The sequence below is a fragment of the Buceros rhinoceros genome, unplaced genomic scaffold (genome assembly GCF_000710305.1).
Source record: "Buceros rhinoceros silvestris isolate BGI_N320 unplaced genomic scaffold, ASM71030v1 scaffold12267, whole genome shotgun sequence".
Lineage (NCBI taxonomy): Eukaryota > Metazoa > Chordata > Aves > Bucerotiformes > Bucerotidae > Buceros > Buceros rhinoceros.
In genome coordinates this window covers 40,555-67,101 of record NW_010421625.1, presented here as the reverse complement: position 1 = coordinate 67,101, position 26,547 = coordinate 40,555, and the positions used below count along the sequence as shown (strand labels likewise).

The 26,547-nt window shown below is 37.2% G+C and overlaps 1 protein-coding gene across 1 annotated transcript in view; it reads right to left on the bottom strand.

Annotated features, from left to right (window-relative positions):
* Positions 1-25,771, bottom strand: part of LOC104496602 (voltage-dependent L-type calcium channel subunit alpha-1D) — a gene marked incomplete at both ends in the record, with an annotated part of 98,359 nt that extends 72,588 nt beyond the window's left edge. The window contains 5 exons of the mRNA XM_010139746.1: positions 5,754-5,857; positions 19,122-19,318; positions 20,194-20,346; positions 21,714-21,856; positions 25,632-25,771. Coding sequence (XP_010138048.1) covers positions 5,754-5,857; positions 19,122-19,318; positions 20,194-20,346; positions 21,714-21,856; positions 25,632-25,771 — 737 coding nt within the window. The remainder of the gene's footprint in view (positions 1-5,753; positions 5,858-19,121; positions 19,319-20,193; positions 20,347-21,713; positions 21,857-25,631) is intronic.
* Positions 25,772-26,547: the final 776 nt, after the last annotated feature.

The window sequence follows — 26,547 nt, the reverse complement described above, 5'->3', positions numbered from 1 at the left end:
GGAATTTTCTGTGAGCAAGGAGCAAACTGGCCTTACCTGCCCATAGTTATTTCTATAGAGTTTAATAGCAATTGACAAAATGTATACGGAGTGGCTCCAGCACAACCTCTGAGTGGCAGAAGGTTTGTACAGCATTATTGTGCCAGAGCAACAGGAATCCAATGGGATCATCCCTGGGAACAGCGAGAGAGGGAACAATCTGACAGAGGAAAACCTGAGATCTGATGTTTCGGACTGTTACGGTATCTGCATATTAAGATGTGCTGATTCTGTCCTGCGTGGAGACCGGTTTGGCTCAGGACACGCTGGATTTCTTAGAGGAAGAACTGGCAGTACTGAGCACTGGACTGTACACCAGAGTGCATTCACCTCCCCATCACGGTGTATGTTGTTAGCGTATCCGATTAAACAATCAAGGATAACATTTTCTTGTTTTGTAACTATTTGTGTTTTAGCAGCCACAGAGCAATCAAAAGAACTTGCTTTAGGACATAACCTGCTGAGATCTAGAGCTGAAGTTCCTCTTTTTTTTGAATGTGTATTCTGTTTACCTTTGTGAAGAAGTTACATTTTTATCCACTTTTTTTTTTAACTAAGCCTTCCCTCTGCTGTGAAAAGCAACACTGACAAAAGCAGTTCATTGCCCTTTTGCTGAAAGGCTCTGGATGCTGTTCTCTGTTTGGTGCACCATTATTCAGATGTCTTTTTCTACAATTTTTTCCATATATACTGTAGACAAGTTTTTAGGTGTATGAGCTTATCTGTGCCAAAATACTTGAGATTACATTAATTGGTAGATATTGCTGTGAGATTAGCATGGATGGGTATGTGCCCTTAGCTTTTAGAATCGTTATGTACATACATTGTAAATAATACCGTGGTAAAGAAATGGAACACATTAACATTCTCTTAATAACCTGCAAGATTTGCATGCAGGAAGATGTATGTAAGGACAAGTCAAAGCTTACGCTTTGACGTTCTTTAGCAAGGCAATAAATTCAACTTACAAAGATTTATTAAAGTGTTTGAAAGGTCTTATTTGTTCCCATGGCTACCCAACAAAATACTAATGACTTGAGCAGAAAATGCCATCAGTGGAAACCATCCCCTAGTGATAAGGACTATCTTCAGGAATAGATTATCATGCATCATTAAAAGCCATGCCTCTTGATAAGTAAGTTATAAAGTTTTATAATTTATTGTTTTCTCTATTCATAGTAAAGTGGTATAATGCATGCTGAATTACTGGCATATTTGAACTTTCAATACACTTTTGAAGGTATTGTCAGGGTGCACGAACATCTCTCAATTCCCTCACTTTTTAAAGGTTTAGCTTGATTTTTTAGCATCTAATATCCTTGACCATATAATTTCTAACTTTCTAATTTCAGCTCACTGTCTTGCACCAACGGTCATAATATGTTCTGGTCTTTTACCCTGGAATATCTGGAGGAGACCTGTCCTCAGCTCCCAGCTTCTGCCATAGTATTTAGCGACTCTGGAGAACACAGGCGCAGTTTATGCCAGTTACACATACCGTGTGTAACCAAAGCTACATGTAAAAGTAGGCTCTTGAAACAGTCCACCACCCTTCACAGAGCTACAGTTGCTGGGCAGCTCCTCAGTGGCAATTTCTGTGCCATTCCATCAAGCGTGGAGTTGCCCCAAAGATGCACTGCCTAGTCCTTGCTTCATAACCAGAAGAGTTTCTACAAAGGAAAAAAGGCGCTCTGGTATCTCGTACAGACTGAACCCACTGCTTGCTGCTGGCTCAAAAGGAATAGCAATCCAAAAAAAGTGTGACCATGCCATGATTGCCCTGTCATTTCTAGTAGCTAAAACAATTCCTGAGAGCCACATACAGCTTTAAAACTGTTACGTGAATGAGTCAAACGCAGAACAGCCCAAGCTAATGAAAACGCTAAGATATCCGAATACATCTATGGCAGCTTTACAGAGCTGCAAGCATTTTGCTCTGTATTTCAAAATATTGAAAGAATAAAATTCATTGGAAATGGACTTAGTGCATGCTCTGGAGCTCTTTGTAGAGACCTTTACTAGAGCTGCTCTATAGATGTTTATCACACAGTCCCTGCCTAAAACTGAATCTAGAGCACACTCTGGAGAACATTTCCAGAGCTGGGTCTAGAACACTCTGTGCAGGTCATTGCTGGAACCAGAACCATATCTGGTGTCTTTTTAAAACTGGCTCCATAATTTCTGACCTGGAACCAGAGCCTAAGCTGGATCTGAAGCCATTTCCAGAACCTGACCTGAAGTCTTTTTCTAGAATGTCTTTTCCTGTAGAGTCCTGCAAACCAGAATAGTTTTTCAATTGAGAATTCACTTTAAGAATAATGTGAATACTAGTGTCTAACACAGAGTAAAAAATACAGTATTTTGAAAAAGCTGAATTACCTCAAGCCTATGAATTTTCTCCACCCTTGTTATTCAAGGGAATATTTATGAAAAAATCTCCACAAGTCAGCTCCCATGCAGAAATTAAAATATTTACCACATGCAAATTCCACACATATATTATTTGTATTAATTTACATATCTGCTATTAAAAATATGAACTCTACTTTTAAGAATGTCACCTTCTGCAGGCAGAACTGACATGGATCACAGGAAATACTTACCTTCAGAAATGGCTAGATGTAAAACAAAAGATCTCCCAAATCATCATTCTCATCCATTTGTACAGTATCTAGATACACCAAACATGCAGCGCACAAGAGGCAGCACAGAAATACAAAGGGGCAGACGGTCACAACGTAACAAAGGAGTGCAAAGAGGTGAACGAGTATTTTAAAACCGCAGACACATCAAACCAGCAGATTCCAATGTACACAGCATAACTCCATATCACAGGAAGTAACATCTTCATACAGAAAAGGTGTGTTAGGCAGTCAGATTCCAATTCCAAAATCTGTATGCAGAGCCATGCTTTTCAAGTCAGTTGTAATTTTTTTGCATTCCCAAAGTCTGAGTGGTTTAGTAAAATTTAACTTTCTTCGTAGATTTATCATAAACCAAGTTTCATGCTATGGTTTGAAGAGTGGAAAACCTACAAGCTAAGAACTCTCAAATAAGAAACAAGGAATGCATGTGTTACACATTCAATGCCTGGCTCAGAAGGAAAAATACTCACTTTCTAATACGGGATACAAACACATCCATAGGATTTTACTAGTACATCATTCTCACCCATAAATTTAGACAGGTCAGTCTAATTAGAAAATACATGAAAAATGTTTATTATTTATATATAAATGGAATTTAGGAATCAAAATAAATCTGTTTAACAGTACTCAACACTGGCCCTTGTCAGAGTTTCAAACAAGTATGCCAGGAGATTTTCTTCACTCATGTACCAAACATCAGTTTGGTACGATAGGTACCTTTTAGGAATACTCTCTTTTCCTTTCTCCTTCTGCTCTCAGTGTCAATCATTGGTGATATTTATATATCACGTCTCAGTTCACTAGTATCATTTTCTTCAGCATAGGAAACAAAAAACTGGAGTGTTTAGGAAGGCTCACTTATTTAGGGCAAACAATTCATCAAGTACACCGAGCACTCAAGTGATACCCCAGTTAGGTGACACTACAAATAAATTCAGCAAATAAATTCAGGAAATAATGACTTCATGAATTTAAGGGCAGTTCACATCACATGCGACACTGCCATTTCTGTTCACTAGAAATCAAAGGCAAGCCAGCAAGGGTTCCAAAAAGCATTAGAGCTCTACTGATCTAGGCATTGCTAATGCCTAGAAATCAGTGATTTCCTTCTCTGCAGAATGGAACCCAAGGACAAGGGGACACCTCTCGCTCTGTATTGTAACAGCAGCTAAAGAACAACTCTGTATTCCAACAAATATCGCAGGCTTTGTAACGTTGCAAACCTGACCGTGTATTTTAAATAGACTAAATCAAATGGAAAGCTTAGCTGTGAGGGTCTCTGAATCTCCAAGGCTTCAGTAGAAGACATGAACATGTGCAACAAAATACCAAATCTGGCAGTACTTTCCCGAGAACTGAAAATCATGACAATTTAAAACTCGTAATAATTTGGGGCATGCAAGGGAAGAGGGGAATATTTAGTTAACTGTTACTACAGGACATCCTCATACAACCATAAGACAACTAAATGCTGCTTACGGCCTTCTTAAGAGACAGGGAAAGGACCTGTGAAAACCTAATCCTCTAATGACTTCTGTGGGAAGTCTAGTCACACAGCAACATTAGGTGACAGTATCAAAAGCAGAAATAAATAAAATCGCAACTACCCTCATTTATCTATCCCTCTCATTTTATTTGTCCAGTGTGGCTGAGACATGAAAGCCAGGCCTTTGGGTTTGCCACACTTGTCTCTGAATAAAACAAAGCCGCCACAACTGCATAAAGCAGAATTTACAGGGTAGGTCTTGGAAAGAAGAGATGAAATCTGAAAATCAGCAATGTGTTTTTAGCCCTACCTCTTTGCTTTTAAACATTTGCTTTGTAAAGTGATTTTGACAGTACATTAAAACTACACTTTCCCTAGTTTCCTCTGTGCAACAGTAATCGATCACAGACAAATGACTATGATTTTAAATAACACATTGAAAAACCACTCATCAGATAAAAACATTCTTATATCGGCAACTGGGAATTCTGTTTCACTTCCTGATTTCCAGGAATGTACTACTGCATTGTAATTCCTTTCAAGTCTGATGTACGACATGGCAAAGCCGTGAGTAGGGCTGCGCACACTATCAGCAGTCTGATGACACCATCAGCTGCACTGTCAGACTGCTTCCTATGTAAGAGAAATTTTTCTGTTGCTTAACAAAAACGGCACAGCTTGCCTAAGATTGCCAGAATGATATCATTTTTTTAATAACAAAAAGCTAATATAATTATAATAATATTCTTTAAATATTCAAATACTAGCAGGATCTTCTCTTTATTCATCAGAAAGTATCTTTACCACAAACTGGAGTTTCCCAAGCTCACGTGTATTAGACACCCAGAAATGGTAAAGGAAGGGGAGTTGTAACCTCGTTAAGGGGGCTTTGTCAGAAGAAAACTTTGCAAACTCTTGCCATAAACTACAGTTTTAAACCACATTATACAGCTACAACTGACACCACTTTAGTTCTTGGCTGGAATTTGGAATACACAAACCAAAAGGCTGTGACAACCTCCCACTGACAAAGATAAGAAATTGATCCTTGATTCTCGATAAAAAGATCAGCTCGTGTTACAGGTTGTCTTGGCAGTACACAGCTCTCCAGTAAGGCAGCAAGCACTGAACACTGTGTGTCAAGGTAACCTAGTCATACTCTTTCTGTAGGACAGATCTTGAAGCACCCACTGAAAATATTTTGCAATGTGACTAGTAAACACAAATAACATTTCAATTACTTTCAGAAAAGGACACTTGTCTATAATTATAGGGAACAATATTTGTACAGGTTCACTACCCATCTCTGTGTGCAAAATAATGTTTTTCCATGCTGGAATATTATAGAACAAGGCGATTAGTGCCTCATTTAATGAATATTTTTGGCAAGCATGGTGAACATGATGTCAGACAGATACAGGCACTAGAATCACAGAGTTCAGTCAAAAGAGCAAAACACGGGTAGGATGACATAAGGATCTCAAGTGCATGCAAAAAAGCCATCGCTGAGAAGCTTGAGTAAATGCAGAGGCCATCTTACAAGTAGCAGTAGCATACACAATGTTAACTCAACTGCTTACCCACTAAGTACACCAAGAACCAGGTTAAGTACGAAAAATGAGCCAAGGATGATAAGACTAACAAAATAGATCCATGGCCATTCACATCCTATTGCATCATTTACCTGTAAAATGTAAGGAAATAAGTTATGATTCAGTCATTCATTAAACAGCAGAGTCCTTTTTGCAGCTGCCAGATCACGTAGGTTTCAACACTGAAAGTTTATGGCTTATACAGTTCTTTAAAAAAAAATAAAAGAAATTAATTATTCTTTAATTTCTTTACTTACCAAATTTTTTTTTAGATGCAATGCCTCAGAAGGTGATTAAAATATCGTTTAAATATGTGCAGGAGAATTTTTAGTCCTTTTAATAATTTTGCCACAAATATGGACATGAAGAATATATACTGGTACATCTAGTGATTTTAGTAATTGCATGCTATTTGATAGCTACAGAAAACTGTTTCTGTGCTAATTAGAGGAGGAAGAAATAGAAGTTTATTAAAATATGCCATCATAAGTGAAGTCTCACCTGTACAAGATAACCTGTGTGTTCATGGCAACTGAATTCAGGACTCTGCCTTCATGATGAAAAAGGTGTATGCTTACCCGCTCAATACACCAAGAACAAGATTTAGTACGAAAAATGACCCAAAGATGACGAGACTGACAAAATACACCCATGGCAATTCAAATCCCATAGCATCATTCATCTGCAAGAAATAAGATGATCTTATAGAGTAGATCACTATAGTAATAGCAATGAAGAGTCAAAGAGAATTTCATCATGCAGGTGAGACAGCATTCTATGCATTCCTTCAGTAGCCAAAGAACAACAATACAAGAAAGGCGGCACTGGCCACATTCACTTTGCATTTCTAATACATACTCTAGAACAAAATAATGAGCGAACCTAGAATTCAAATCAAAAATATTATCAAACACAAACTGAGCACTGAAACAGTTTGCTCTTTAACACCTAAAACATGAACTAAATTTTACATCTCACTAATTAAAACAATGCTTACAAATATACTGAAACATTAGGAATTTCAGTTCATATATATCCTAGCTTCATGAATGATCCTTTGAGAAAAGAAACGGTAACATGTATCTGAACAATACAAGTTTTTTTGTATAACATGGAATTTCAACATTGTTTTCTGAAACAGGGAACAGTTGGATGCAGTCAGACATTTTAGCAGACATTAATTCAAAAAGAAATAAATGAGAATGAATTCTGTAAAAACATGAACACAATTTTAAGAAAATTAAAAACTGAAATCAAGTTCTAAGAACATAGTGAAAACATGGAAATATTCCAGAAACACTGCTGAACAAAATCCATATCAAGATCCAGCTTAAATGAAGTTTAAGAAGTTGTTACTGGTTTGTTGGTTTGTATTTTCTAGAGTACAGTTGAAGTAACTGAGCTTTAAATACACTCTTTATGGACTTAAACAAGCTTTTCTCTGAAGACCTTTTCCACAGCCCGCCTTAGAGAGCTCACTACACCTATCAGAAGATGGACTTCAGAAACACACCCAGGGAAATCTAAAAACGCCTATTCCGAAAAACTGGTATTTTAAAACACGTGGAAATTGGTTTTGTGTGTAGCATTCAGTTGCAAAAAGATATTTTGGTAAGTTACAAAAATAACGTTGACTTGGAACTTCTCAAAAATGTCTCTTATGGGAGAGGAATTACTCCGGCTTTTTGGTTTATACTGACAATTTTGCATTGCATTATTCCTTAGATGTTTTATAGCCATGAAAACGTAGCAGACAATAAAAACTGGATGAGCATTCAAGATCAGACAAGGTATTGTGGAACAATCTTTGGGGAAACCTTTTTCCTCTTTGTGAGTGTTGTGTTCCTTACACCTGAAATTTGTGATTAGGCTTTGAGCTCTACTGATGGTCAAGTTTGACTCCTGTCCTTAACATCTCTGTTGGAACAGACATTTTAAACACGGGAACAAACCTTTTTCAAACAGTATTTCCTACTTTATTTCTTCCTCTACTACTTAAAAATGTATCATAACCTCAGTTTCTGCAGGGTCACGCTATGGATGATTAGATATAAGCACACGCATTAAGTCTTTGCAGATTAAGGTCCATAGGAACTTTTCTCCAATGGTGATCTGTAACAATGACACTTCATAATAACTAAAGTAAACAAACTTCCTAAGTAACCGAAAGAGGTTATTTTACCCAATTTCCTAATGCACCTTTTAAAATAATCTCTCTATGTATCATCCCTTAAAATACTTCAGTAATTGAACTGAGGTACTGAAAATTAACTTAAAACTACTCAGACTTGCCACGGAAAAAAGAAAACTACAAAATACATATTTGATTTGGATTTTTTCGTTTTAATTTTAAAAAATCTTGTATTTTGGAGAAATTAAAATGGAGAAGGGTTATAGCCATTCAGAAAAGCAGGGACATTACCTTTAATTTTAAAAGATCCCAAGTGTCCATAGTCCAATTCTGCTACAGCATATTCATATGGAGAATAACATCTTTCATAATGCTGCCATTATACTGACCTACTTACATTCAGCCTCCTGTGCAACACTTTTAGCAATACTTAGCGCGCCAGGTGCCTATGCTAAGGAGATCAATTGTGGTGTTTTGGTTTTTATCATCCACGCCCATTCCCTCAGAGCAAACCCCCCATTTTTGAGAAGTCTTAACAGCGAAGAGGCTCATGTATTTAGTAAAAGACCCTATCGCCCAGAATGAATTTCTGCTTGGTCCCAGGGTATGTTGCCATTCGCATCGTCTTTCAAGGCAGTCTTAAGGCAGCTGCCTTAAGGTTTAGAAATAAAATTTACACAATCACTTTAAAAATGTATTTTCATAATTGATTTATTACTTCAGAATTGACTTTGCTTCACAGAAATTATTCACACGATAGTGGCAAAGTGTTTTTCCCACAATACCCGATAAGAGCGAACATTTTGATTAAATGTCAAATGCATATGAACACATTTTGCACCTAACTGAACTATACCATTAGCAAATAGTTATCTGCAAGCCACCAGAGTTCAGAGTTAAGGCATAAATTCCTCTAGTGTTGATGCCAACTTTTTCTTGCTATGAATCATTTTTAAAAACTTGGAATATTCGCAATTTTACTTTGACACAAAAGACCTCTGGGAATCCCTGCAGCCCAACCTGATGCACTCTTTTTGCTCATGAAGAGAATATATTCAACCCAGGCATTGTGCTACTTGGTACCCAGAAGCGAAGCTGAAATTTCCAAGCTCTATCATAAAGGCTGTAAAAGTACAAGCAACTGTGATTTGCGTTTCCTTCATTCTCTTTATAGCGCATAACATATGAAAAAATCCCTTCTCATTTATGCAGTTTGATATTAAGTTCAATGTTTTAGGCTAATCAATCTAGAACTAATGCCTCGTGATGTAAAAACTGGAAACTGCAGCAAATCAGTGCTGGAAGAAATGCTTTGTTTGCTGGAAGACATTGTTTTGGGCAGACACTGAATTCAAAAGTACTCCTAATTAGGATCCCTTAATCTAGTAGAAGAACTTGGCACTAGTCTAAGACTGAATTCCTAAAAACAACAGCCTGAAACTGCATATATTCAAGAATTTGACCATTTAATTATAGAAAGAATTAAACCCTACTCAAGTACTGCATTGTATTTCCTATTCATGACGTAACATTTCTGATTATATTGTTACTAGAGATGAAAGTATACAAAGAAGTCCTTTCCTTTTGGAAAACTTCACTGCTCATTTCACGCAAGTGGCATTTTCCAGAACTTTCAATTAAAGCCAGATTAAAGGGGTCAATTTGCCTTTTGATTAAAAATAGAGGCAGAGCTTGGTTAATATATGAGCAAAGGAAAATCTCCATCCTCAGAAACGAGGTATTTTCATTTCATCTGGAAGGATTAATGCTGACTTCTCACCCAAAGTGCAGAATAAGGAGTTAAAGACACAAATTCCAGATGCACTGGAAGCCGCAACTAAGAAACATAAACAATAAAAGCCCCTGAATTATATTAAAGTAACACCAGGAAAACTAAGAGATATCACATCCCAAATCCTCAGCAAAAATCTTGCAAGATTCCCACCCTCTGTGGCACCAAAGGAGGTGTCATATTTAATGGCTCTCCATGGATTTGTCCCATCTCTTTTTGAGTCCATTAAGCTTTTAGCATCCACACCTATTGCAGAGACACCCCCAAGTAGCATCATTCTTGCCCTTCTTTGTGCCTTTTTCAGGATCTAGTCGTACCCTTTGGATTTCGGTTCTACTTCGTTTGTCCGTCACATCAACCAGAGGACAGATGCTATGATGGACGATACGAAGGACGAAGTATTTTTCATATCTTTTGATTCTGTTTCAGGATAATGGTAGAAGTGTACTACTCAAGTATGTGTGAAATGCCACTTTTGGCTACACTCTGGCATTTTCACTCCTTTCATACAGATGTTAGATTAGATTTGGATGTTTAAACAGCTTTGAAAAGAATTTTGAACTGAACTCTGAAGCTCTTCCTACACTTTTCATGAGTGACACTAACAGTTCCAAAGTCCTTGTAAAAGGGCCCGTTTGTTGATGCTACCAGAACTGGAGATAAGTTACTCTATGCAAGTTAAATAGGTGGGGAATAATTGTCATTGTATACTTGACTCTTTACATTTACACCTACATGTTTGTTAATATACGTCTACAAAGTCTTGAATAATTCTCTTGAGCTTGGAGGACAAACTTGGTACAGCCCGAAACTGCCTCATCTGGCATTTGGAGTGAACTATCTCGTTAGCTGTGCTGTAGTTGACTATCATTACAATGCAGTGGGCACGATCAGAGAGCAAGACTCTGAGGTGAAACAGGGAGAAAGCCAAATTTACAGCAGACATAACTATTAGTATTACACAGCAGCAGATGGCACCCTCCAACCTACCACATCAATTAGAAACCATTAAAATGTCTCATTTATTCCTGCCTGTGGTAATTGTGAGTAAAATCCCCACACGCAGTTGCAGGCAGATCAAGGTCTTACTTTTCTGTATACCTGGTACTGCTACTGAAAACCGTTGCCAGGTCTTTGCATCAGTCAGGCTGTAACTGGGACAGCAATAAAGCAATGCAGTAACACCTTCAATTTCACATTTTTCTATTACAGAAGTAACATGCTGATGCATGAACCTGTTTTGAATTATTTTCCACAATATTTCAAACTCGCTTGATTCTGTAAGTTTCTTAGCTTCCTCAGGGTTCAATTTCACCTTCCTCCCTTTGTATCATTCCAACAGACACATAACTGGCAGGTTTATTTATTGTTAGCTATAATCTACCTAACCATCTTAAAAATCAAGACTGACAAACTCAGCCACTTGACACATGTAGAAATCCTTCAGAAATAAGTGTTTTGAGAAATGGGACTAAGCATACAATGTCAGTTCACAAAACCTCAGATCACAGGCTATTCATTCTACTCTTTTAGAGCACACCAGACAGCTTTTCAAAGCCTTCTAACTTCAAAGGTTGTGTCCTGGGATATTCTTGGCTGAAGTGGAGTTAACTCAAAGCTGACTTAAAACAGGCTGTGCTTGAAGCATAGCAGCCTCCAAGTTGGTTAGTAAAAGCATGTGATTCTATATTCAGTCTTAACTGGGTTCTGGAGTTAAAGCAGGGATTTCCTTGACATTCTGCAGGTTGGCCAGCCTTAACTTTGTTGTACTGCTGACACAGGGATGCGCAGAGATACACACTGGTGGGATGTAAACTCAGAGACCACTGCTTTGTTATGCATTTCAGCTCAGCAACAACCGGAAAATCAGAATTCCACAGCTCGGGCATTAAGGTAGGCCTAAAGAGAAACAGGTTCCTTGGAGAAGTGAAATATTACCCCTACAGTACCTGGAGAGCCTCACAATTACTTAACCACCTTTAAATTTGGCTCCCATCTTCCGTATGTAAATCGTGCTATACAGTTACATATAGGACACATACAAGTGACTCTCTCAAGTTAAACCTCAACATGTAAAGACACTGCTTCAGTTTTATTAATTTGCTTTGATCTATCTTGAACCGACCTGAATTTCTACCTTCTGTTATTTTTATCCATTGTTAGCTAATAAAGTGTATGTTAGGTACTCACAAAGCATTTATTCCTCAAAAAACAATTGCTTATATTTTTTCTAATATTGATTAGAAATAAGTTTAGAAGCAGGTCTCTTCTTTTTTTCAGTCAGATAGCTAAAATACTGTATTTTGCATCTAATGCTAATTGCTGTTGGTGGCATTTCATTAGCAGCTTACTATCTTCAGCTGAGGAGGAATCAAACAATTCTTCCAAGGAAAGCCTGAAAGTCAAATGTGACTGCTAAGTAATTATTTTCTCGTTTCCAGGCAGCTATCCCAGCCTGAATCTCCAGAGCAGATGGGCACTACCATAACAAAATTAAGAGTACTGCCTCTATGAAATAGTAACCCAGGAAAGGTTCTCCGCTGATTGTGGTAGAACTCTACCAGGTTAACAAAATCTGTATTTTAGGTATGAACAACTGGAAGTGGTCAATTCCTTCGCCGACTGCAGCATGTTAATTTAGGATTAACCATTTATTAGTCCTTCTGCATATTTATCTTTATTGTCCAAACCAATTTCACATGAGGAATTTATAAAACCTGTGTACTGATTTGGTTTGTTAAACCTCAGGGCTCAAAATTACTTAACTATTTTTATTAACCATTGAAATTCATTAACTAATGTGACAAACAGTGTGGGGTTTTTAAAAATATTTAGCTACAACATATTAAAATGAACAGAGTAATAGTATCCACTTTGGTGATGTGTACTAAATAGCTTTTTTGTTTTCAGATGTGCTATGTCACCTATATACGTGCCCTACAACTTTATATAATGTTTGGATGGACTTAGTATTTCCCACATGCTGGGTACAAAAAAAATAAAAAAGCATGTATAATAGCATGTACTATAGGGATTGATGGTGTAAAATTGTTACCTTAGTTTGTGTAGAAACAATGAACAAAACCCCAACACTCAAGGTAGATCTGAATGTATCTACTCAGCTGTTATCCCGGGACAGTCTGGGAACTTGGATGGTTTTAAAAGGATTGTTTGCTTCTTGCAGCAAAGTTTTTGGTAGAAACTCTAGCCATTCAACTAGTAGAGTTCTTAGCACTATCTCGTATCTAGCCTGCTTCTAATCCTGTTGCTATCCACTTTGTTTAAAGTTTCTGGGGAGAAATAATATGTTTTTCTGAATATCTGCAATGATCTGTGACAAGAAATTAGTTCCATGCCTTGACTGCAGTACAGGTCAGCAGTCAGCTAAGACTGCATTACTATGTATCTTGTCAAAGTCAATCAAGTGCACTTCATGGGAAAGATATTTCCCTGTGAGGTAGTTTAAAATCCTCCCCAGGTGGAGTCTTTGCGTTAAGCTGCTCGTTTGCAAAAAATTATATTATATGATCATCCCTTTCAGTGCTAATTCAAACTCTTGGTATGTACATGCCTTGGCTTGGTAGCTCTGCCTCCATGTCTGAACTTGATCATTCCCTTTTCTCTCTTTTTCAGGTTTCTCATTTATTGGCACTTTTAATCTGGTCTCTTTGCAATCTAAAATTGGTTGACTCAAAGCTTTTTATACGTAGAGAACATAAAAAAGAAATCAGTCCAAATCTTTACCTAAAGTGGGGGTGGGGAGGGGATAAGCTGAATTTTAACATGAAATTGGATTCAAGTAATTAACACACAAATTTGAATACCCTGCCTGCAATCTCTGGCTCTTAAGTGTGATTTATGCAGTATATTAATACTGTCATCCAAACTTCCTGTCACTCTCTAGCTGGATACCATGTGTTAAATTTCTGGCTAGGTAGTCATCAAAGGCTGGGAGCAGTGAGCATGCAGCACATCAATGCCTTTGGGGATGAGCTGACTCGTTTCACTGAGAGTCTCCCTTAGATGACCTGCGAGTGGTGTTGAGCAATGCTAACAGAAGAGCATTACGCTATCCTTAGCACATCATAAAGAAAGAAAGAGTCTCTAAGGTTTTTCTGGCATTTTTCCTCACAATTTTTATCATTTTTTGCTGAATATCTGCGACTGATTTACAAAGGGAAAAAAGCTGTCCAGCGTTCTTTGCCTTCTCTCAGACTGTGAGCTGAAATTCATTGCTGACAACGACTGTTTGGATGCAATAACACACCTTCCGTTTCTGCAGCTTTAATGGGACTAAGATGACTTAGATCACCCCAAGTAGCTGTCTCCCACTGGTTTATTAAATGTTTCAGTTCAAAGTTTTAGAGTATCCTTGCTTATTTGACTGTTGGCCACATTTTTGGAAAGCTATTTTGCAGAGATTCCTGTGCAGCACCCCAATAGCAGTTTAGATAATACTTCAAACACTCTTTGCAGCTTTTTGTTTATGGACTAACAATGCATTTTGTGCCTGAGCCAAGGGTTTTTCTTGTGAAATGTTTGCAAAATAGTTGCGTGTGTTTTGGAAAAATCTTAGGCTGCGCATCAGCTGGTCTCAGGTACATTATATTCCCTTATAATACTTCTGAGTAGGCTGTCCTCTAAGATTCTTAAACTAGGAGCATTCTAAAAAGCAACATGATTATAGATTGTCTGAGTTCCTGATCATCTGATTGACAATCTGAAAAATCAATAGACTGCTTTGTTTTATTATTGTAATTATTTGCTTTTCTACACATAGGTGTATGTGGGAGTTATAATAATTTTTTCAAATTCCCATCCAGTTAGAAAGCAAACATATAGTCATTTTATTATTCTTAAACTGAAAGGTAGAAAGTCATCTTGTACTTTTGGAAAGCTAGTAATGAAGGCACACCTCTTGTACTTATGTCTTGTCATGGAAAGACATTTAAAGAAATACTGATAGCGTCTTTTCTCTCTTGATCTGTTACCTGTGGTAATGTTAACCCAACGGCTCTGCAGGCACTTGCATACTGGACGTACCCAGGAGTGCAGTGCAGCCAAAACAGACAGAGTAACAGAAATGATGGATTTTCTGCAAATGTTTTAAGATGCCTCAAGGAGTATACTGGGGCATATAAACCTTGATTTCTAAAGCAAGAAGCAGATTTCTGAAGGCACACTTCTTCTTACAAAAGCAGAGGAATTACGAAGTTATTTCTTTGATGATAACCTGTTACTATTAAACAGCAGTAAAAGACAGATTTAAGAAGCTGACATATTAGTAATGGGTACGTTTAAAAAACGTGATACCCCTTTCCTTAAAATCTTATGCAAGTTTTAGACATATTTTAGATTGCTTAGGCTATTCAAGTAATGAATTGTTTATTTTAAACATGAATCTCAGAGAATATCTTGTTAACACATCACTAGGTGTATGAATGGGCAAAACCACGTAAGACATCAATGTACCATTATTCAACAATTTCAGCTTCAGCACTTTGGTCTCAAAAATCTCCAGATTAATCTATATAGTGCTAGTAGCGTGTCAGAGAACTGAGGAGCTGTTAATATTTGAGCTAGTAACGTAATTTCTGACCATAAAATTGACTTAGTAAAATTCAGCAGTCACTAGTACAGCTGGTCCATCACCGAATCGTGTTGGCAATGCATCACGTGCAGTAGTTTGTTTCACAGAGGCCCCTGCCCAACTCTCATTCAACTGACAATAGTGTCAGTGCAGATAGTTCAAGTGTAGTAACTCAAGATAAGTCCACTGTGGTGAATACAAGAAGAATTAAATGGGGTAATTTTGGAACTCATGGGAAAAATGGGGGTTTTCCTGGCAAGTACTGCTGCTCATTATATGTGTTCCTACATATCAAGTGAAATAGCTAAAAATAAGCAATTTGCAAAATACATGTTTGCCATTAATAGACTAAAAATCTAGATGCTTGAAAGACATGGAAACAATCCAGAGCCAGATATGCAAATGCAGACTCAGATTTTGTAGCTCGAGTACTTGCTAGAATAAATTGAAAATGAGGCAAAGAACACTATGCTGTCAGCTTTAGAATGTGAGCCAGAGCATTAAAAACTCGGGCACACAGAAGCTGCCACTTTGCCAATGACAAGGACTGCACCGGGATCCAAAACTAATATCCAAAATGGATAAGCCTTCAGTTAGGGCTAGAGAGCAAACAGAAAGGACCGTGACTGGGAATAATCACAGTCTTGATACAAATGAAGATGTACCGATGTGCAGGCACCAACATATTATACAATTTGGGTACACGTCCGCTTCACTGCCTGAAAAGGACACTACCCCTTAGCCGCTCTAGTTAGGTCTAGCATTTGGCACCAAGGAGTCAAATTTTTGTGGATGAAACTCTTAACACATGCTATCCAGCGAGTTGCACATAACTTAGAAGAAGAAAGCAGCCAGATGAAGACACTCTGAAAAATAATGGGACATATGCTGTTCAGATGGACACTGGTGAGCAGCAGGATGTCCACGTGAGTCACCAGGATGTGGAGCGTGCCTAGCAGTAGCAGGATCAAGCCCTCAATCTATAACAGACACGCATGAGAAAAGTCATTATTGATGCCTGGAGAATTTTTAAGCCAAATTTACTGTTAACCAGGTGATAACGAGCTGTGCTAGTGAGTGTTACTGGAAGCTGTCATTCTCAGCTGTCGTTCCTGCTAACAGAACGCCACATAACATGATGCAAAATATTGCACGTATTTCACCCACTCAGATTAAACCTGCTAGCAAGATGAGCCTACATTGTTCACTCTGCTGTTCCCACAGTGACCAAATGGAAATCAACATTTTGTGCAGTTTCTAATATTTGTGGGGTTGGGTTTATTTGTTTCTGTTTTGCATAAAACTCATTCAGTCTGTGTATCATCAACAGATTTCTAAGTAAAAAGCAACCCACAAACCCCATGCACCTCTAGCTGAAATGGTTTCCTTAGATTCTTTGGAGGTTTTTATTACAATCCAGTATACCCCTACTGTTTTCACAAATTGCAGCTAAAATCAAATCTTTTCCAATTTTTAGCTAGTAATAGCTAAATCTACCTCAGCTTAATCTAGGGATAAAATTAAAACATATAAATTATCATTCCTCTTGTCCTCAGCAAGGAATTTCAGCTTGACAATGGGCAATTTCTTGGCCTTCAGACAGGAATAATATAGATCTGAATTGAATTATATAAAAATCAGTTAAGATGGATTCCAAAGCCACTTGAATATCTGACTTGGATTATGTTTCACAAGGTCAATAAACACTTGTTTCTCTGCCTAACAATCCCAGTATCTTCTGTAATACAATGAAAACTGACATATGGGTACCTGTAAATAACTTCTGCATTGGAAAGTTTTTCCAGAGAAATAAAAATCGCTCATGTGTGCAGTTTTGAATTTTTAAACTTTTCTTATGCCTTGCATTTTGATGATCATGACATTTTAATGGGTTTATTTTATGTCAATGGAGACTCTACAAAGATTTCTTCAGATGCATCAGATCAATTAGCTCATTATTTCTTTGGGGGAAAAATGTTTACTACTGAGGCATTCTGCTTAAACAGTTTCTCTATCTTTTGTAACATTCATGTTGTAAAAACTTCAGGGAATGAATGTATTTAGATCAATTTTCTTTGAAAAAATTGGAGATGGAGGAATTACCAGCTACTGAAATGCGGGCATATTTTTGCCTTTAAAGGTGTTAAATGTGTAATTTTTTCCAGAGAATTGTGGCAAACCCTCCTTTTTCTTTCAAGAGGGATAAAAATAACTGTCATCATCATGAACACAAAGCATATAAAGCACACAGTAACTCTATGCTCACACGGTTTCTTTGAGAAATTAGGAAGATCTGGAGAGCACCAGAGAGCTGATAAATCTACACTATGAGAAACAATATGTTGGCCTGTATGTAGCTCTGCATTATTGTTAGACTCTTTAGTATTGAAGGTTTGCATCCCTGTAGCCAATTTTGTATTTCTGATCACAGTGGAAGCACAGTCTCATATTGCACCAATTTTTTTTCATCTTTCAATCCTATAAGAATGCCAGTTTACCATCTTAATTACCTTTAGCAGCAACATTATCTGAAGAAAAATCTTCATATTCTGCATGCTAATATCACAGCTTTTATCTGAGTCTATGCTCTGATGTTATATTTTTTAGCCACAGCATATTTCACCTTGATTTGCAACAAATGACCACATAAAATTAAATGTTCATTTGCAGGGTAACACTACACCCTTAATTGCATCCAGTACTGTACAACAGATGTGCTACTAGTAAATAGTCCTACTTGGCTAGACCAACTTAAAGAAATTCAATATACGAGCTGCTGTGAGCAGCATAACCTAGAGGATAATTCCAGTAAGACACATTTTGAGATAGCTCATCCATTTTCAACAGCAAGACTAACAGTGATCCTTACTGGTAAGCAGTTTTCCTCTTTCATAAATAGCTTCTGACACGAACTGTTACAATTATATTTGTTATAAGGTCCTCATTGCTGCAAAGACTTACTGCTGAGTAGCGAGTAGTACAGAATATTCTCATTGATTTTCAGCACTTATGGTAGACAGGTTCTGCCTCAGACTTCTTGAGTAACCTTGGACAAATCACTCACATCCGTTATTTCAGTGCTTAAACATTCACAAAAGATCGCAATGTCCTTAGATTGGAACACGCTGGGCAGAGAAATGTCTACCTGTGTATTTAGGCGACCCTATTCCTTTAAAAACCTGTGTGTTCTTTTTCCTCCATTCTCAATTATAAAATCAGGACTAAATATATCTTCGGTTTCCCAGTCTGTGTCCAGCTGCCTGCTTATGTTGTAAGATTGCAGAGGTCCCATAACTGACGTGTTTAAAGGTGGGGTCTTAGACAGTGGTTTTTTTAAATACCTTTTGCAGCTTCTATAGAGACAACATCAGGCACACAGCTCTTGTGATCTGCTGTTTCTGAATGGTTAACAAATGTTTTGCACTCCCCATGGCAAGCAGTGACATGCTTTGTTCTAATTTATGTTAATATTGTGAAACATTTTGCAGAAATACTGCAAGAAGCGAGCTCTTACGCTTAATCAGGAAAGGCATACTTAAAAACAGTAGGCTTGCACCAAAAAAAAGCTAGTCCAAAAGACATAAACGTAGTATTACATTTATCTAAATGGAATACGCAAAGAATCCTCAAATAAGCAATGAATAAATTTGTTTCTAAGATGTCTTTTTAGCCTGAGTAGTCCAGTAAGATGTCATGACTGGTAAAAGAATGCAGCTGAGCTCATCCCCTGCGAAACTCACCAAGGTTTCCTGTTGATGGTACTGTAAAACACAGCTTATTTCTCACTTAAACATTGAAGCTTCTTTAAAAGTCAACAAAGCTCAGTGAGACTTATGGACTTACCCAGTATAACACATCAGTCCATCCTTCCATGGTTATACACTGGAACACAGTCAACATTGCAAATGCAAAATTATCAAAGTTGGTTATGCCTCCATTTGGTCCAACCCATCCACCCTTACATTCAGTGCCATTCATGACACACTGACGTCCGTTCCCTGAGAATGCACAAGGTGCTGGATCTTCTTCAACTAGTATATCTGAAAATTGACCAGAAAATTCAGAAGTTTCAGTTTTCAAATTTTTGTGAGTTAATTCTTGACACGAAGAATTAGCAACCCTGTTGGAAGGTAAATCCAGATATCAACCCGAGAAATGCTGAGAAAGGCAGCATAGGAGCTTCAGAGCTTTTAGTCTTTCTCACATCTGCGCCTTACAATAAGTTAATCAACACTGAATGTATAAAAGGGCTCACGTAATTAAGTAGAAAGAAGCATGTAATAATAAAACATAACTTTTTAGAATCTCCTCGCACTAACTTTTTTTCTCTTCATGCCACTTCATACTAACATTTGGACCACCACGGAAAACAGATCTGGACTAATTCCTACATGTAGTCTATTTCATTACTTAGCCATCAGATGAGATCTCTCCCTCATGATGTTTCACTCCCTCAAAATTCTCCCGTAACAAACCTTCATTTCATCATTTCACCTGGATGGAGAACTGTTTTCTTTCTTTACTCATTTCAGAACTGCACTTCTAACCACACTGCCACAGTCTTGAAGGAGAGACACTGCCTGACTGTGAACTCTGGAAAGCGTATCTTCCTTGGAAGAGGACTAGCTAGCTTTTCAGTAATCACAGATTAGAAAAAAAAAAATAAAACAAAAACAACTTCCTGACTTGTCCCTTGTGGATAGTCACCCTTACTGGCTTTACTACTGACACTTCAGTTGCACATTTCAGAAATGAAAACCTATTGAGAGCATGTTCTAGTCACTAACTGGTTTGCATTATGAACCACCGTGAAAATAGGTTACAGCAGTTTTAGTGGTTTTTCAAACCGAAATTCCACAGACTTGAAAGAAAATAAAATTAATCCCTTATTTTAAATAACACTTTCATGGCTTACCTGAATCAATTAGAAAACAAGATTTGTGCATTTTTCCAATAAAAAGTTCCAATCCTATAATAGCATAGATTATGATTACAAACAATACCAAAAGGGCAATATGGAGGAGGGGCACCATGGCTTTTATAATGGAGTTCAGGACAACTTGTAAACCTAAGAATAAAAGACGACAAAAGATATGAACCAGACTTATGTCTTGCCTTACCACATTTTCTATAATTACATATTATTAGAAATTAATGCTATAGGCATGCAGAGTTCTAGAAAAATTTCTACTGCCCAGAAACACTTCATGCTCCTGTAACATGAAATACTTTGTAAGAATCTAAAGTTCTGTGTCAAAGTCTAATTATTCCCTCTGTTAATAAAGGTTATGCCATAGAAATCAATACTTTAAATGTGTCAAGAAGAATTTATGAGTTTTTAAAAAGAAAGGGCATGCAGTCCTGCTGCATGTGTGGCTGTAGGTCATTTTATCTGACCTTTAAAAAGTTCTATACAACACAACTTTGTGGCAAATCTTGAGAAAATGTATGGTCAGCCAATTGCAGAATTGTATTTTTGGTCTGGAGAGATAAACAGAGTAAAGTTACCTGAACAAAGTTACTTTTTCATCAATTTATCCCTCATCTCTTTCAGAACGACTCCATTTTTCTTAACCAAATATTTAGCCAAATCTTGGGTCTACCAAAAGAAGTAATTCTGAGTCTACTGAAGCTGCCACGGTACACCGAGAACCAAACATGCCTCATTTTTATTTTAATAGATTTCCTTTCTGACATTTCATAAGACTGCTTCTTTCTTCACTGAAGTTCTTTTCTAAATATACGCCATCACGATCATTTCCATGTAACAGACTATGATATCATAAACACAGCACTAGGATTCTCCTTTTGAGCGTCTTGGAAAGAGCTGCATTGTAATCCATGAAACACTTACTCAGCCCAAACAGCTTCCACAGTTAATAACATACAGGAAAGACTATCAGAAAATTGCTTTCTTTAAATAATATCATCCTACTTTTTAAGTTTTCTAATTTTTCTGCTAGCTCTACTAAAATAAACAGAAGGCATTCATGTGCATTGGAGGGGGCAGGAAACGTGAAATGTGTAACGTGCTTTGGCATACAGTTACCAACACACAAGCTATTTTAGGACCACCTACATTTCAGATCTACAGGGTTTTGGAATAAAAAATTCTGAATTTTATTTTCTGGTGTATTTGCATTTTAACATGTAATTTACTTTTATATAAAGCTTCTAAAGCTTCCTTTTTAGAAATGTATTCCCCTGTCTGGTTATTGAACTGTGTAAGAAGATCACATACTGAATGAATTCACAATCCTTTGTTCAACTTGAAATAGGGTATCATTCATCTTGAAACTCATTTTATACACATAACCAGATGACAAAAAACATCAACTTTATATTATCTCATTTCTGTCAGTGTCTGGAATAAGAAAGTTAAATCAGAGCAGTTACATTATTCATTCCAACGGAGTTAAATAGAAAAGAACTTACTGGGCACTCCTGATACAAGCCGGAGAGGTCGCAATACACGAAAGGCTCTTAGGGCTTTGACATCAAAGCCACCAGGTTTGCCACCTGAGTGGCTGCCACCTTCTGTTTCTTTGGTTAATTGTTCCAATATTACACTAAATAATCTAGAAAGTGAGATGAAGAGTAAAGTCATCACCATCCATTTACCATGCAAAGGTATTCAGAAATTACTCGAACTGCAGATAATTCTGAAAAGCTGTTCAGCTGACAAAATGAGAGGTGTATTTACACATTAAACCGTGACAGGGAGAGTTATGAAGTGCAAGATTTTCTTAATCCCTCCAAAGAGCAATGATCACAGAGCATCCAATAAATCAGCATTCTGCTTGTATACACATTCTGCTATTTTTAAATAAATGAAGCTTCTTTGCCACTTCTTTGTTCAACCATTTTAGCCATAAGGTTTGAAGAATTAAGTCTTCTCTTTAAAACATGAAATAGATAATCACCAGAAACCATCTGTTTTAATTCTGGTGGAATACACGAACTCCAAGTGACACTGCAGCTCAATATTCTAAATACAGTCAGCAAAAACTGAATATATTAAATGTCCAACTTCTAATAACACCAGAAGATGTTTCTTAAGTATAATATCTTGGAGGGTAAAAATATTCCCAGATGACTCATTTATTATACAGTACTTCACTGCAGAAATGAGCTAGTCATTCATTAGGACAGTTTGGAATGCAAGAGGCTTATTTTTCTTTCCCATTTCTAGCAGCAATTCAAAACGACGCGAGTAGTTGAAGTGCAAAGTAATATTAGGTTTATTTTAGTTTGGACCTGAATTTCAGATGCATAGTTTGAGACTGTGGCTAGACCACGCAAATCATACTATCCTTTGCACAGTCTGTAGTTCAGTTGTTGCAAAATGAACTTCTCCTGAAAGGATTATCAAGTCAGAGTTTTGTGACGCTGGGAAGTGTTTCACACTTGTGAAGGACTCCTAAAAAGGGCAGGTGTTTGGTTTTGCCAAGAAAAGTCTTCACAACTCTGGTTCACAACTCTGGTTCACAACTCTGTCACGTTGCATAGTTGCTAGAAATGGTGCAATATTTAATAAGTTGCCCAAAACTAGAATATTGAAGACTTTCTCTTCCCCCGGGAAGCAAGAGAGCTCTACCTGTCAATACCCATCCCTATTCTGCCTCATCCTCCAGAGCGAAACTCAGCCACAAAGACTACAGATCTTAGAATGAACACCAGCAACCTACGTACTGCTATAACCATAGAAATCCAGACATTTAGTATTTCAGGTCCTCATTCAGCCCTATAATTTATTTGAAGCATAATTCTAAGAAAATGAGCCACCTCAATGATTTCAGAGTGACTGTTCATGCTCTAAAGTCAGACATCATTAAACAGACTTCTGAATCAAGTCCTGAATTCAAAGAATTCAGTTCATACATAATTCAGAAAATTAAAGGGCTACAAGCATAGCAAGGTGCTACAAAACTTTCCTGTACCAGGACCTCATATTCTCACAGAAACCTATGGAAATTATGTGGCATAGCACGCAGGCAAGTAGTAGACTGCTCTGAAAGTAATTCATACACTGACTGGTTTCAGGGAGAAGTGACAAAGGCAGGAGAAAGCATCCCATTCACAGCTATGTCTACAGCTCTGTCATTTTATGTCTGTCCTATAAAGCCGTTAAGGTATAAAACCACGATCTAAAACTGATGTTTATTTTCCTGTACAGTGTACCAAAGTTTAAACACCAAATTTGATGTTGTGGAAAAAAGTCTATATATGTGATTCTTTTGCTAGGAGAGGTTTCTTTTGGTATAATCAGTTACACATTTGGACTGCTACAGTTTCTGCTGAAAAAGCACATGAAGCAAGTTTTACCTACCACATTCAATACAGGACATCATGGTAGCTCTTTCTAAGGTATTAAAATACCTAATGAAATTTCACAATGAAACCAGTCAAATAGAATCAGATCCAGAAGTGATTCCATATGCACCTTGGGTTATATATGAAAATCAATTTTTCACTGGGCTTTTAAGTATTAATTAGATAAATGGACTCACACTTGCTTACTTGCTTATATTGGTTATGCTCTTCATAAAAGAAGAAACGAATTATTGCACGCAGAGTACAAGAACAAAAATATTACTCACAGTTTTGTCAGTGCCTGACACATTATGAAAAGTCCACCTTGTCTTCCAGGTAGACTAATGGCCACCTACACAATAGTTTAGATTCCAAAACTTTTGGGTTTGAACTGGGATTTAAATCTTAGTGTGCTATTTTAGGAACTAAGATGTAGTCATTTTTTATTTTCCACAGATTCAGTGTGAGCATTTGACCTAACTGGATTTAGCCTCCAATAATGAGTGTTTTATGTGTTAATGGAAAATTTTTTAGTTATCATGTATTTAGGACACAGCCAAAGATAGAGGTAATGTTAATTAGACTGCTCCAGGGTTACTCTAACTTCATGGTCACTTGACAAAAGGGAGAAGGTCTATTCAAGTGACTGCCTGGCAGGAGAATAGAGCTCCTATGAGTGATAGTCTCCACACCTGCCCACCAAGCTTCCCCTTCAGGCACAGAGGCCAATCTGTTGAGAATGACCTGACCTGATGAAGAATCTATTTATAAAGAAATTCTAGTCCTGGACTAAAACTGCCCAAATGCTAAGGAACTGGCCCAAATACAATCTTCTCAGTAACATTTACTGTCTCAGAATCAAATAGTTATAAATCATGCATTCATAATATTTGCCAAAATTTAATAATGCTTTACCACAAACTCCTTTACTTTGCATCTTTTTCTTTTCCCTTAATGTAAAGACATAAGACCAGCACATGCCCTAATTTTTGGGCCTTTTCAATTATAAGGAAACCTTTGATACAGTTTGAACTTAAAAATGAAATAAGAATTGCACATCACATGCCAAGGTCGTCTTTGCAAACCAGTCACAACACACAAAGACTTATGTGGTTAATGTTCTCCGTGTTCTATATAATAAATACTTTCATTAAACAAAATTTAAGTACTGAAAATTCCTTTTTTTCCAGTATAATCTGCACAATATTTGGGGAATTGGGGAAATACATGCCTCAATATTAATTTCCTAGATAGCTGAAGGTAGGCTCTTCTAATGAACTAGCACTAGTACTGTCATGCAGTTGCAGGCACAAAATGTCATTTGTTGTAAGCAGGTACATAATGTAAACACAGGATTTTACACATTCTGTAATTTGCATGAGGCTCAAGCAGTCCCTCCTCTGAGGAGCAGAACAAACTTTCCAAGGTTTCCTGGTACAGCAAGGCACACAGGGTTAAAAAAAAAAGGGAGGGGGGGCATTTTTAGCATATATACTACCCCAGGCAAGCCAAAGTCATACACGTCTGGGGCCAGATGTGTAGCACCCCAAAGGAAAGTCCAACTTTCTTCCAGTTTTAGGAAGGTCAAGGAATCATTTAGTTAACTCTGTCTCCCCGACTACTCTTCTCCACTTGGAAACACATGGCTTCTCCCAGAGGTCTTTGTAAAAAAGATGAACCCCAGACAACCGCAGTATAGGGAAAAATGAATAAACAAAATAACAACGTACGGACCTAAACAGATCAACCTTTATCGTATGGAAAGACATCAGGAGTTCACCTTGGAAAAATCAGATGGAAAAGATTCTGCAAGACAACCAAGGAAAATTTTTGGCAGACCTCAGAATTCCCTGGAAACTTTTACTATAAAGCTGTTTGTGCAACAGGGTCTGCAGCCACAGACAGTGCTGAAAACTTCTAGGACTTTGTTTAAAATTTTTCACTCATATCAGTTCTTTTACAGATTTAACTGAAATCAAGTGTAGGGTGTTATTAATAGCCAAACCAACGTCTTTTTACAAAGAAAGGTAAGTTACTTACCCTACTACTACTATTACAAAATCCAATAAATTCCATCCATTTCTAACATACGCATTGGGGTGTAATAATAATCCATATGCTATAATCTTCAAAAATGTTTCAACTGTAAAAATTATCAGGAAGGCATATTCTACTTTTTCCTGTAAAAGACAAAGAAAGTATAATGAAAGACAGCATAATTTAACAGCTCTTTTACAAGTTAGAATTTGCAGGAAGGAGGTAAGTTGTATTGGTTAGGACTAAGGAGATACAACATTTCATGGCAGTTTGTTTTACAGGTTTTAATTGCATAGCACTTAATGATAGCTGTACTGACAAGGTTATAATTACATAATTGCATGAGATTTTCCTGTTTTCACCTTCTGTGAGAAAAAAAAGCTCTGTTTCTGCAAACACAGAAATATACTGTACCTTTGCTTAGCAAATAGTCCCAAGCAGGTCAATAGGATTCTTTGCATTCATTAAAAGCAGAAAATGCTGTGGAACAGGGCTCTGGAAATAATCCTTACAAAGGTATCCAGTGGTATATGTGCTTCTCTGTTTGCTTTATAAGTCTCCATTGAATTACAACCCACAGAGTTCTACCTAATAAGGGAGTTTGAGACACTTATCCCATACCAAGGAGATTCAAAAAAGTTATTTAACAGGGTCTTCACTTAATTTTATACCATGTTGCAAGTTTATCATCTTGGCATGGACATTTACATCAACTTATTCTTCCTTCCACATCACCAGAATTTTTTAAAAACTTGTTCAGGAATACCTAGTGTTGCTCACTTATCACACACAACATTAAAATTACATGGACTATAAATTCTCCGTAAGAATCACAGTCTTCTAACCTCATAAACATAGCACAGACATTACCCATGAAAATATTTGCTACCTGTTGCAGAACTTGGCACTTTCATACGCA